The sequence below is a fragment of the Myotis myotis genome, unplaced genomic scaffold (assembly GCF_014108235.1).
Source record: "Myotis myotis isolate mMyoMyo1 unplaced genomic scaffold, mMyoMyo1.p scaffold_m19_p_12, whole genome shotgun sequence".
NCBI lineage: Eukaryota > Metazoa > Chordata > Mammalia > Chiroptera > Vespertilionidae > Myotis > Myotis myotis.
Genome location: NW_023416316.1, coordinates 19,232,544 through 19,246,665, shown reverse-complemented (window position 1 = coordinate 19,246,665; position 14,122 = coordinate 19,232,544). Strand labels below are relative to the sequence as shown.

General features: G+C 36.3%; 1 protein-coding gene across 2 annotated transcripts in view; it reads left to right on the top strand.

Moving 5' to 3' along the window:
• RAD23B (RAD23 homolog B, nucleotide excision repair protein) overlaps window positions 1-14,122 on the top strand; it is a 45,206-nt gene that overhangs the window by 27,548 nt on the left and 3,536 nt on the right. Inside the window, exons 5-9 of one of the 2 annotated variants that reach the window (XM_036330107.1) lie at window positions 1,041-1,096; window positions 5,440-5,567; window positions 7,561-7,693; window positions 9,736-9,863; window positions 10,534-10,710. In XM_036330107.1, the coding sequence (XP_036186000.1) occupies window positions 1,041-1,096; window positions 5,440-5,567; window positions 7,561-7,693; window positions 9,736-9,863; window positions 10,534-10,710 (622 nt within the window). The remainder of the gene's footprint in view (window positions 1-1,040; window positions 1,097-5,439; window positions 5,568-7,560; window positions 7,694-9,735; window positions 9,864-10,533; window positions 10,711-14,122) is intronic. The other variant, XM_036330108.1, reaches the window with a different exon arrangement.

Genomic DNA, 14,122 nt, shown 5'->3' with positions numbered 1-14,122 from the left:
CCTTCTACGTTAGTTTCACTGTCTAGTGAATGAAGATACTTTAGAAATTATACCAAAGAATTATAATAATCTTATTGGGTATTACCATCCCAGGCACTCTGCTAAGCACTTTACCAGCAATAACCCTGTACACAATATTTTGGGATATATAGATACTATTGTTGACCTCATTGTATTGATAAACCAAGGCTTAGAAAGTTGAATTCAAACTTAAGTAGTTCCCTTACTTTTGTTATGCTACATACAGAGCTGAAGTATATTGTGTTTGTTTTTAAAATTGGGACAGAGGCATAAGTGTGTGTCGTCTTATCTGTATGTTTTAATCTAAACTGCTAACTGCTAGCTACCTTTACCGCTTTTGTAAACTTAGGTTTATTTTTCTTCAGCCTACTCTTCATGGTCTTTTATAATCTTTTTTTTTTTTTTTGTCTACTTTGTTTTTCAGACTCATCAGCAATTGCCCAACAGAAACTTAGTCCCTTTAAACTGGTTTACTTTCAGTTACAACTTGGATTTAACTCTCTTCTGCATTTTTTGGTTATGCTGTGCTGTGTTCCTTGACTTAGAAGCCTTCTTTTTCCAGTTTTTGTGTTCAAAACTTACCTTTAAGAGCTAACTAAATTCCGCTACGTAAAGACTTTTCCAGGTCTTTCTAGCTTAATGTAGTTCCTATATGTGCTAGTTATGTACTTCTTTTGGTATTTCTACTGTGATTTGACTTACAGATTATTTAACTTCTTATGTAAATTCTTTCATGGAATAGTTGTTCATTATCTTTTTTTGTTTTCCTTAAATAGTAAGCTATCTGTGAGGATGTTATTTTAAATCTTTGGACATTTAAAATGATGGATTTGCAAAACAGAATGAGTATTAAGATTGAAAGTTCTTCCAAGCCATACACGTTATGGATAAAGCTTTAGGGTTTAGCCAGACTTTTAAGTTTAATTAAAAATCAAAGAATCTCTACAAATTAGACAGTTACTAAACTTTAATATAAATTTTACATACTTTCTGATATGATTTTCTAAAACCTTTTACAGTACATCAGGAGATTCTTCTCGGTCAAATCTTTTTGAAGATGCAACAAGTGCACTTGGTAAGTATCTACATTGTAAATAACCATATAAGAGATAGGGAAGAGGTTTAATTTTTATTTCTCTGGATCATGGTAATGTGTTTGTTATGGATGCTTATAATCAAGTTGCTAAATAGTTGATTTAGATAATTTAATTATAATTACTAATAGCTTTGTAAATTAATGTTTCATACATTGACTCCTTTTTTTCAAGATGGCTTGTTTTTAAATTTTTCAGTTAGATTTGACATTCAATATTATGTTAGTTTCAGGTGTACAGCATAGTCGCTAGACATTTATATAATTTACAAAGTGATCTCCCCCCAGTAAGTCTTGTACCCACCTAAGTGACCATTTGACCAGTTGCTATGAAGCGCACTGACCACCAGGGGGCAGACGCTAAATGCAGGAGCTGCCCCCTAGTGGTCAGTGCACTCCCACAGCAGCAGGGCCAGGATGGGGAGGGGCAGGGGATGAGCGGGAGCAGCATGGGGCCCACTCCGGCTCCTCCGTGGCCACCTCCCACTTCACTCACTACTATATCCCTGGGGATGTCGGACTGCTGGTTTTGGCCTGATCCCTGCCCCCTGGTGGACAGTGGGTGTCATAGCGACTGGTGGAATGATCGAATGAACGGTCACTTAGCACATTACACTTTTATTATATAGGATGTCCACTCACATCCCCATGACTATTTTGTAACTGCCAATTGTACTTCTTAATTCCTTCACCTTTTGACCCAACCCTTTAATCCCCATCCCATCTGACAACCATCCATTTATTCTCTGGATCTATGAGCTTGTTTCTGTCTTGCTTGTTCTTTTATTTTGTTTTTCAGATTTCATATCTAAGTGAAATCATATGGAATTTATCTTTTTCTGTTCAACCTATTTCACTTAGCACAATACATTCTAGATCCATTCATGTTGTCAGAAGTATACATTGAATCCTTTAAATTGTACTGTTAGAGTCAAGTGTACTTTTTTCCTTAAAGCACATACATTTTATTTTCCAGATGAACTTTAAATGTTATTTTAAAAAAGCTTGACCTGTGTATTATAAAATATCTTTGAAATGGGTATTAAATGTTACTAAAATCTGTCTCACACTTCATCTTTATTTTCTTCTAGACTTTATTTCAGCTTATAGCCTTGTAGGTTCCCATTTACTAGTATATCTTGTTGCTTATATTGTACTTGCAGTGGAAATGCCTTTTTATTCCAACTTTTAATTTTACCTACTGAATAATGTCTTTCCATCTTTTCTCCATACCCATTCTATCAAAATCAATTTTGTTTTTCCCTTCATTTTTTCATTCTTTAAACTGCCAACTAGAAAAACTATAATCTCCACCAACTCCTTAGTTTCCAGTTGACTCATGTTTTATTCTGCCATCTGATTCCTCTTTGTTCCCTTCCTTGCTTGTATAATCATCCACATCCTTGGCCCTCTGCCTTTTGGTCTAGTGAGACCAGGAGTCTTCTTCCCAAAGTCTCTGCTGCCGTTTATTTGCCTTCATTTATGTCCTTTCCTTACTGATATTCTTGAATTATCTGCTTCTAACTGGCCTGTTCTCTGCCATAGTGGACTTTCTAAAAGGTAAATCTAGTAATGTCATTGTTAGTTCATTTCACAGCTCATAGTGACCTAGAAGATAAGTCCAAAGGTTCTTCATCATTACTTCTTTTTATTTTTAATTAAATATATTGTTATTGATTTGAGAGAGAGAGTAACATCAGTGATGAGAGAGAATCATTGATTGACTGCCTCCTGCACATTCCCTACTGGGGATCGAGCCCACAACCTGGGCCTGGGCATGTGCCCAACCACTTAGCTACCCTGGCTGGGCCATCACTACTACTTTAGCTCTTGTCTTGTGTTATCCATTGTCCCTAATTTTTTTTATGAGTCATTAGCCTTTGTACTTTTTTTCTTTTATTGATTTCAGAGAGGAAGGGAGAGGGAGAAAAATAGAAACATCAGTGATGACAGAAAATCATTGATCAGCTGCCTCCTACATGCCCCTACCAGGGATCGGGTCTGCAACCCAGGCATGTGCCCTTGACCAGAATCGAACCCAGGACCCTTCAGTCCGCAGGCCGATGCTCTATCCACTGAGCCAAACCAGCTAGGGCAGCTTTTGTACTTTTAATATTTAAAAAGTATCAAAATGCAACTTGATTAATTAGGAAGCATAATTTTAAGAGACACAGCATGATTAGGTGTAGGGGCTCTAGAGTCTGACAGCTTGTGTTTGTGTCTCTGCACCATGACTTATCAGCTGTCCCGAATGGCATTAATGGGGTCTTTGTTCTCTATTTTCCCAGGCCAGGAAGACTTAAACTACGTATTTTCTGGTTAGGGAGGAGTGTATAAACCATTTGCTCTCAAGTGTCCTTGGTTAGGTATGATAAGGTCTTGCAATTCACAAGCTGGCTACAAGCTGCCCAAACTGTTTGGCCTTGTTTAATTTTATTATCTCAGTTTCCCCATTGCACTTGCCCTGGGATTTTCCTAGCTTCTTACTATCCTGCCACAATGGGACCTACCAGATGTGCTAATAGATTAGATGTGAAAACAGGGGAAAAGGAATTGAAACCACTGAGGTTTTTGATTCAAGTATTTGGATGGATAGTGGTGCTATTCATTGAAATGGACATCACAGGTAATGGGACATACTGAGGGATAATCTAAGTCATGTGTGGTATTGGTTTAGGAGTGAGTGGAATGTGAGGAAATGGACACAGTATGTACAGGCACCTATGGCTGTGAATGGGAGAGAACAGACAAATGGACCAGTTCTTGAAAGAGGAATTGAGATATGATGAAGGGAGGCATGTTTTTGTTTTTAGAATGACATTCAAGGGCATAGTTAACTTCTGGTCAGGGTATTTAAGTGGAGAGAGAAGGGTGGAAGATGGACAAGAGAAAATAACCAAAAGACCCGTTCTTTGAGGAGACAAGAAAGGGAATGGTACCCAGAACATGAGTGGAAGAAAAGGTGGCTTAAGTGAGGTAAAAGTGACATACTGAATGATAGGGATTGATTCATTGTACCAGCTTTCTGTGGTGCTTGAAATTCTAACTTTCTAGCTTTTAACCTCCTTTCCCCCTCTGCTTTGATAATAAAAGGTGTCAAAGGAAAACTGAGCTTATGGCAGAGCTAATTGCTTGAAATGCTCCTCTTATTTTCAAAGTCACGTCGCTGTCCTGTGTGATCTGCTAATTCTATCCTATATTTGTGCTACATTAATACCCTATATTTTTATTGTACTAATCAAACATATTATATTAGTTTTCTATTGCTACTGTAATAAGTTACCACAAACTTAGTGGTATAAAACAACAGATTTATTATTACTTTATAGTACTATAGGTTAGAAGTCTGACATGGGGCTCACTGGACAAAAACCAAAGGACTAAATTATGGGGCTAAAATCAGGGCTGCGTTATTTTCTGGAGACTCCAGGGGAGGATTTATTCTATGCCCTTTCAGCTTGTAGAGGCTGCCCACATTCCTTGGCTCATAGCCCCTTTGCTCATCATCATCAAAGCAGCATAGCATCTCTTATTCTGCCTTTCTCTCCTTTTCTTTACATCTGTTTCTCTGATCCTCTTATCTGCTTCCCTTCTATTTTTAAGGACCCTTGTGTTGGGCCCACTCACATAATCCAAGTTAATTTCCCTATTTAGCTGATAAGCAACCTTTCTTCCCTTTTGACAGGTCCTCTAACATATCCATAGGTTCTGGGCATTGGCATGGGTGGAGAGGCATTATTTACCTAGCACAGTGGTCGGCAAACTCATTAGTCAACAGAGCCAAATATCAACAGTACAACGATTAAAATTTCTTTTGAGAGCCACATTTTTTAAATTTAAACTATATAGGTAGGTACATTGTTATTAACTTAATTAGAGTACTCCTGACTGACTGGCTCACTCAACTCGTGCATGAATCGCGTGCTCCTCCCCCGCGTATCCCTCGGCCGGCCTGCGCTGCATCTCCCATCGTCCGGACCGACACCCCCCACTTCTTCTAACACCACTTCTTCAAAATAGACTCGCCCAGGCCGAAAACCGACTTATGTGCATGGGCCACGAAGTTTCAATCGCATTGTGCGTGCGGGCGCGGTATTTTGTGGAAGTGCCACACTCGGGCCAAAGAGCCACATGTGGCTCGCGAGCCGCGGTTTGCCGACCACTGACATAGCACATACATGTTGTAGTTCATACTGTTGTTCATCTTTATATTCCTAGCACTTTAGTGCCTAAACATTGTATGCATTCAAGAAGTATGGAGAGTGTTTGGCATTAAATATTCTCTTTCTTTTCCCTCCTCCGACCTTGCTCTCAACTTTTTGTAGTGACAGGTCAGTCTTACGAGAATATGGTAACTGAGATCATGTCAATGGGCTATGAACGAGAGCAAGTAATTGCAGCCCTGAGAGCCAGTTTCAACAACCCTGACCGAGCAGTGGAGTATCTTTTAATGGTGAGAAACATTTTACTTCTTCGTTCTAGTTTAAGACCAAAATCTCAGAGAAACAAAGATTTGAAGGAACAGTAACAATTCACAGGAGAATAATAATATATCCTAGATAATTTACACCATGCTTTTTCTTAGTATGTTAATGTTTTGTGTTGATAAAATGACCTCTTTAAAAGATTTTGAAAGGATTTTTAGTTACTAAATGGCTGAGTTGTAAAGTTAACTATCCATTTGGAGTAGATCATTCTACCCCAATTATGTCATCCTCAAAGGCTGATAGTTGTGTTTGGGGATATAGAGGAAGATTTCTTTTTTATGTAATCTAATCTAACATTTTAGTAGCTTTTTTTACTGCCAATGTAATCCTAGATGCACTATTTAAAGCAGGAGTTTCAAGTTGTTAGAAGCCTAATTAATTGCTTATATAATTTTTTATTACTGTATGAAATAAATATGTAGAAATTTTAGAAATTAGGAGATTTCACTTAAAACATTCAGATAATCTGATTTACCTGGACAAGTTGAATCACAGATTTTTGCAAGAGATTAGGAAAAGTTTTCGATCATAGATCTTTAATTCACTATCTTCCCCTTTCATTCACTGTTACCGGACATAATGTTGTGCATTTAATTTAACATATCATGTTGCTTACGTGGTTCTGTTGACATTTGAATTGTTAGCTTGTTTCTAGTTGGTAGCAACTGAGGGAATTTCAAGTAAGTTATTGTCTGTTACTAGCATAAAGGTTTTTGAGAAATAGATTGTTGTGAGCATGGACTGAAACCCTTGATATTTTATGACAATGTCTGTTAGTTTTATAGATGTGGCATAGACTAAAGTAACAGCAAAGAATTTTGGAATAACATTAGGTTTTTTTTGTTTGTTTTTTAGTCTTAGCATTTTATGTTAGAATTGTCTGGTGTTTTGAAGTATCATCAAAGTATTAATTTGCCCTAAATATCATTCATGATCCTAAACTAACTATGGGAAATGCAGCCCACAGTTTAACCCATTCCTTTCTTTCCAGCTTGTACTTCTGTTAGAAACTCCGGTTCAGATAGTAGTTTCCTCAGGAGAGTCATGAGCCAACAAATGCTCTGCTTCCACCAGTTATTTGCATACTCATTTGCATGTGAGATTCACCAAACCCTTTCTTAGCATATCATTTAATCTTTTGAATGTTCTTTTCCATTGTCCTCTTGATGAGAGTCTTTAAAATGCTAGCAGTTCATTTTATTAATTAGTTTGGAATTGAGGAATCGTATTGATAATCACCATGGGGTGGAGGAGTAACAACTACATTTCAAGTTCTCAGTAGCTACATATGGCTGGCTAATGGGTATTTTATTGGACAGCAGAGCTATAGAAAATATTTCCATTATCATGGAAAGTTCTGTTGGACAGTGCCATTGCTGCCTTATATTACAGAAATGTAGGTTCTTCTACACAGGGGTTGCCAACCAGTGGTCCACAGACCACTGGTGGTCTGTGAGGTCCAAAAGGCTGGCGACCGCTGTTCCGCACCACACTCAGGCCATTTCTAACCTAATTTAAATATATGTAGTTTTCAGGTAAATCTTGATCCTTTGCTCCCTCCCACCCCCATTTACTTATTTATTTTATTTTATTTTATTTTTTTATAGAGAGGAAGGGGGGTGGTGAGAGAGACATCGATTTGTCATTCCATTTATATATGCATTTATTGATTGCTCCTTGTATGTGCCCTGACTGGGGATTAAACCTGCAACCTTGTGATATCAGATGCTCTAACCCAGACCTTTCGGACCTCATGGACCACCAGTGGTCCGAGAGCCACCAGTTGTCGACCGCTACAGTCTAACCAACTGAGCTACCTAGCTAGGGCTTAAGCCTTTACTTTTAATTGAAGCATACAGTTCTTTGATGCTTTTGGAAATTAGACAAGGATATTAAATATATTAGTAAGTCTTTTACTCTGTATGTATAATATTTTAAAGCTTGGAAATTGTATTTTAGGGAATTCCTGGAGACAGAGAAAGTCAGGCTGTGGTTGATCCCCCTCCGGTAGCTACTACTGGGCCTCCTCAGTCTTCAGTGGCTGCAGCTGCAGCAACTACGACAGCAACAACTACAACAACAAGTTCTGGAGGTAAAGTGGAAGCTTTTAGATGGGGAGGAAATGGTTCTAAATTTGTACTGTAAAATAATTTAATCTGAAGTATTTTGAGGTGAGGTTTATTCCCAGAGCATTTGGATAAATCTTAAGATTCTTTTTATTAAATAATATATTTAATTATTATTATTATTTTTTACAGAGAAGAAGGGAAAGGGATAGAGAGTTAGAAACATCGATGAGAGAGAAACATCAATCAGCTGCCTCCTGCACACTCCCTGCTGGGTATGTGCCCAAAACCAAGGTACATGCCCTTGACCGGAATCGAACCTGGGACCCTTGAGTCCTCAGGCCGATGCTCTATCCACTGAGCCAAACCGGTTAGGGCCTAAGATATTCTTGCTTATATTCCGCATCATTGCTGCCATTTTGGTAGAGAGCATATTCTAAGGAAGAGATATTTGCCAGTTTGCATTCCTTGTTATATTCTGAAACCATTGCAAATGGTTTACTCACCATGTCTCTTTCTCTCCTTATAAATGTCATCGAGTATGTATAATTCCAAAACCAGTGGTAGCTTGGTGGTTATTATACAACCAAGGAATTAAAACCTCGAAAGGTTTAAAATCTTGTGTCTCTAGGTGAAAGCAAACTTGAATTCAAGTGTCTACTGGCCAACACCCACATTTCCATTGCCAAAAGTTTGACTACAAAGCAAGGCCTGGAGCCTTTGGTAGGCCCAGGAATTAGTGTTCTCCTTCATTCTTTCTTCTGTGTATTGAGAAAGTATTCAAACTGTTAATTTTGAAGAGGCCATTCTTTAATGCATATTCTAGTTCTAATTATGGCAGTCAGTTCTGGTTGATAAAAATTTCTAAGCACTTTGTGTACAGTCTCCCAGAGGACAGGACAGACTTGTCATTTCTGGAGAATTAACATGGGAATGGAAAGAGGAGGCACGGCTTTGATTCAGATTGAGGGTGCTGTCCATTCACCAGCAATTATTAAATAACTTAGTTTCTGAGTCTCATTTTCTTCATCTATAAAACTGATCTTACACAAAGAAGAATAAATATCTGTGTTATGTGGTCACTTTAATTTGAATGATTGTCTTGAATTAAAATTTAGGAAATAACATACAAAATATTCTCATTATTCATTAGTAACCTCAAAACAATTCTTTATTTTGTATAGCATAACCAGACAAATACCATCCCCTCCCCCCACACACACACACACAAAAGTCACAAATTCTAGATCTTATACCTTATTTGGCATTATTAATATTTATTATTATCAAGGGATCTTGGACGAAAGAGTTCTAAATATTATTACTAGATTGTCTTGTGGCTTATCTCAAGTTTTTATAGATTATAAATATTTAAAATTTGATGGCAGTAAAAAAATCTTCCAACAATAATTCAGTTTGTGTTAATAAAACTCCATCTGATCTGCAAACCTGAACTCTTAACTTTTAATTATTAAATACAGGGGTTGGCAAAAGTAGGTTTACAGTGTGAGTATATGAAATATACTCTTATTCTTTTTAAAAATAAATTTTTATTGATTTCAGAGAGGAAGAAAGAGGGGGAGAGAGATAGAATCATCAATGAGAAGAGAGAATCATTGATCAGCTGCCTCCTGCATACCTCCCACTGGGGATCAAGCCCACAACCTGGGCATGTGCCCTTGACGGGAATCGAAACTTGGAACCCTGATGCTCTGCACTGAGCCAAACCATCTAGGCCACAGTTTATTCTTGTATTATTATTAATTTGTATTTTTCCATACAAACAATTGTAAACATACTTTTGTCCACCCCTGTTACAAATTTCCCAGGAATTCAATCTCAGATTGTTTAGGGGGGTTTTTTCTTAGTCCTGCTATATATTTTTCTTAATAACTTTTGAGCAACAGGAACAGCTTTTAGTACTTCTTATTTTTGATAGGGAGCATACAAAGCACACGTCCTCGGTATTATTTGTTCCTTTCAGTGTCTCTGTCTAAATTATGTTTGAACCAATTCTTGGTATATGTAATCAGTACTTTTGTTTAACAATGTTTTATGTGTATTTTAGGACATCCCCTTGAATTTTTACGGAATCAACCTCAGTTTCAACAGATGAGACAAATTATTCAACAGAATCCTTCCCTGCTTCCAGCATTGCTACAACAGATAGGTCGAGAAAATCCTCAATTACTGCAGGTGACTATGTATCCCATTTTGAAAAAGACCATCAACACCCCCTTCCCCTCCACCAACTCTAAACCATTCTAAGCTACTTTCAGTAGAATATGCTGCATAGATAGATGTACTAGAAAAAGAGTTGGGGGATGGAGGTTGGGTTAACTTTAGTTGCTCAAATAATAAATTTGGGAAACACCTTATTAAAAAATCTGAGAAACTCTTCAGCAAAGAAACCTTTTAATTTGTCTTTTTTCCCAAGCTTATTAGTAGAGCTCCGCCCTTAGGAAACATACTTGTGGGCTTAATTAATGCTTAGGTCACAAAGTATTTGAGTTTGGTACATCGTTGTACTGCCTGCTAGTGTGGAAGATATATGTAAGTTCTCTTTCCTCTTACCGTCAGCAAGTGGTTTTTTTAGTATTGCTTTTATTTTTTGACAGCATACATTTATGAAAGAGAATTTGAATTCTCTTAATTCTTCACTGTTTATCTCACTCAGAAGAACTGAGCTTCTTTAATAATGTGCAAGGAATCATCATATCCCCATAAAAACATAATAATCTAGAATCAATCTAAAATATTACAGTTGCAAAAGTTATAGCTTCTCTCTTATTTGTATTTAGAATTCTTTTTTTCCTGAAGATGCTTTATATCAATGTATTATTTTTTTCTGTCCTTCAAATCACAGCAAATTAGCCAACACCAGGAGCATTTTATTCAGATGTTAAATGAACCAGTTCAAGAAGCTGGTGGTCAAGGAGGAGGAGGAGGGGGTGGAGGAGGCAGTGGAGGAATTGCAGAAGCTGGAAGTGGTCACATGAACTACATTCAAGTAACGCCTCAGGAAAAAGAAGCTATAGAAAGGGTGAGTTTAAGTAAAACTAACAATTCAGTTCTTCAGACAAAACAGTCACCTTTCCAATGCTCAGGGTTCACACGGGGCTAGTGGCCACTACATTGAATAGCACTGATCTATTTCCATCACAGGTGGAGTTCTTTTAGAGCGGAATAGAGCATTGCCCCTGGGGGGGATTGCAGGAAAGACAGACTTCTCAGGCCTGCTCTCCCACCTTGTCCTTGGTGAAGCCCAGGGACCAGCAATGAGTACCATTCTAGCATGAAATAGTTGTAAATATATTAAACTAAAAATTTCATTGATGTTTTAAAATTCAGGCAGAAAATGATCTTTAGGAATGTGCCCAATTTAAGATGATTCATTTTTAGATTTATATTTCAGATTTCTTAACTTCACTACTGTTACTAAAATCTAAGGGATATATATATATATATATATATATATTTTATAAAAAATGACATACAGTAAATATCAGACCCTGCTATCCTGAATCTCTTCTCATCTTACTAGGGTGACCAGTGTAGATCATGGCACTGTAATAACCTGGTTTTTATGATACTATGACTAGTCATTCATTCTCTGGCCCCATTGTTAACATTTATAAATAAGGAATCCTAGTACTTGCCTGTTTCACAAGGTGTTCTGAGATGGAAATTCAATATAGTGCATTTTAACTTGGAAAATCATCTGGAAAGTAATTTGTCCTTGTTTATGATACAAACATATCAAGTGTTTAAAGTTTATAATTAGGTATTTCCTAAAAGATACTTTATATATCAGGCTGATATTTTCCCCTCTGAGTAAATGACACCTGCCTCAGTTGTTCCATAGCAACTTTTTTTTGAGGTTAGGGTTATCAGTTCTTGATTTCTGTGTTGGAGAAATTTTCTCTTGTTGCTTGTGCTTTTAATTCATACTAAGAGAGCATTCCTAATACAAAGTTAAAAGATTTACTTTTGTCTTTTCTCTGAAGAGTTTATACTTGTCGAGATTTGTGACCCATTTTGAGTTATTTTTGTTTATGGTAGCTAGCTACATTTTTTTGCATCTGACTATCCAGTTGCCCCAGCACCATTTATTAAAAATACTGCTCTTTCCTCATTAAGTTGTCTTGGCATTCTTATTAACATTAATTGATAATAAATGTGAGGGTTTATTTCTGGGCTCTCAGTTCTGTTCCATTGATCTATATGTTTATTCTGTTAGTACCTCACTCTTTCTCTTTTTTTAATCCTCACCTGAGGATATGTTTGTACTAATTGTTAGAGAGAGAAAGAAACATTGAACGGTTGTGTGCCATATGCACACTACTGGGGATCAAACCCATGACCCTTCAGTGTGCAGACGGTGTTCCAATCAACTGAGCCACACCAACCAGGGCCTCACTGTCTTGATTACTTACTCTGTTGCTTTGTAGTAAGTTTTGAAATCAGGAAGTGTGAGTGCTCCAATTTTGTATTTCTTAAGATTTCCATATCAATTTTAGGGTCAAGTTGTTCATTTCTGTGCCTTCCCTCTCTCCACCTCCCCCAAAACTTGCTGGGATTATGATAGATACTGTGTTTTTGTGTAGATCAGTTTGAGGAGTATTGCCATGTTAGTAGTATTAAGTCTTAGCAAGCCATGAACATGGGATTTCTTTCCATTTATTATTAGATTTTCTATATCTTTCAGAAATGTTCTATAGTCTTCAGTTTGTACTTTTTGTATTAAACTTATTCCTAAGTATTTTTATTGTTTGTGATGCTATTATAAGTGTATTTTCTTAATTTCATTTTTGAATTATTCAGTGCTAGTTATATAGAAAGACAATTTATTTAATTTTATATCTCCTAACTTTCCTGAACTCATGTATTAATTCTGATCATTTGGGTGTGTTCTGTAGGATTTTCTGTATGAAAGATATCACTTGCAAGTAGCCATGATTTTGCTTCTTTTCTAATATAGCTGCATTATTTATTTGTTTTGTGTGACTAATTGCTCTATCTAGAGCCTCCTGTGCATTGTTGAAGAGAAGTGATGAGACCCAATATTGCTTGTCTTAATCTGCATCTTTAGGGAAAACATTTCAGTCTTTCATTATTAAGTATGATGTTAGCTATGGGTTTTATTAAATTCCTTTTATTGGGTTGAAGTTTCCTTCTACTCCTAGTTTGTTGTGTATTTTTATCACAAAATGGTGTTGGATTCTGCCAAATGCTTTTTGTGTGTTTATTAAGATCATCGTGTAATTTTGTTCCTTTTCCTGTTAATATGCTTTATTATGTTGGTTGATTTTTGTATGTTGGAGCAACCTTGTATTTCTGGGATAAATCCCACTCAGTTATGGTGTACAACCCTTTTTTATGTTGCTGGATTTGGTCTGCTAGTACTTTGTTGAGTATTTCTGGATCTACATACAAAATATCGGTCTATAGTTTTCTTGTGTCTATGTCTGGTTTTGGTATCAGTGTAATTAAATGAATTTGGGAAATGTTCCCTTATCATCTCTTTAGAAGAGTTTATGAAAAATTGGTGTTAATTTTTCTTTAAATGGTTGATAGAATTCACTAGTAAAGTAATCTGGGCCCAGCTTTTCTTTTTGGGAAATTACTCACTAAATCTCTTTACTTGTTACAGGCCTGTTTGGATTTCCTGTTTCTTCTTGAGCCAATTTTGGTGGTTGTGTTTTTGTTGTTGTTTTTTTCTGTTGTCTTTCTAGGAATTGTCTATTTTAATCTGTTATCTAATTTGTTCATAATATTTCCTTATTAATAGTTTTTCTTTCTATAAAAAATAGAAATGTTTTCACATTTTTGATTTTAGTAATTTTAATCCTCAGATTTCTTTTTTTTCCCTGTCAGCTAAAGTTTTGTCAGTATTGTTGATCTAAAGAAAAAACACACACTAACTTTTGGATTTGTTAAGTCTCTCTGTTGTTTTTGTAAGTTTCCATTTTATTTATTTTCTCAGTGATCTTTATTATTTCTCTGCTTGCTTTGAAATTAATTTCTTCCTTTTTTAAATATTTTTTTATTTCACAGAGAGGAAAGGAGAGTTAAAAAGTATTTTCCAATTTCCTTTGTGATTTCTTCTTTGATCCATTGGTTATTTGGGATTTGTTTTAATTTCTACATGTTTATGAATTTTTCAAATTTCCTTCCACTATTGATTTCTAAGTTTATTCCATCGCGGTCAGAGCACATTTTGTATGATTTTAATCCTTTAAAATTCACTGAGGTTTCTTTTATGACCTAACATGGTCTTTGTGGAAAATGTTCATGTGTACTTGAGAAACACGTGCAATCTTCTGGTGTTAAATGTTCTGTAAGTGTCCATTAGGTCTAGTTGGTTTATTGTGTTGGTAAGTCCTCGGTTTGCTTTTTGATCCTCTTTTTAGTTGGTGCATCCATTATTGAACGTGGGGATATTGAAGTCTCCA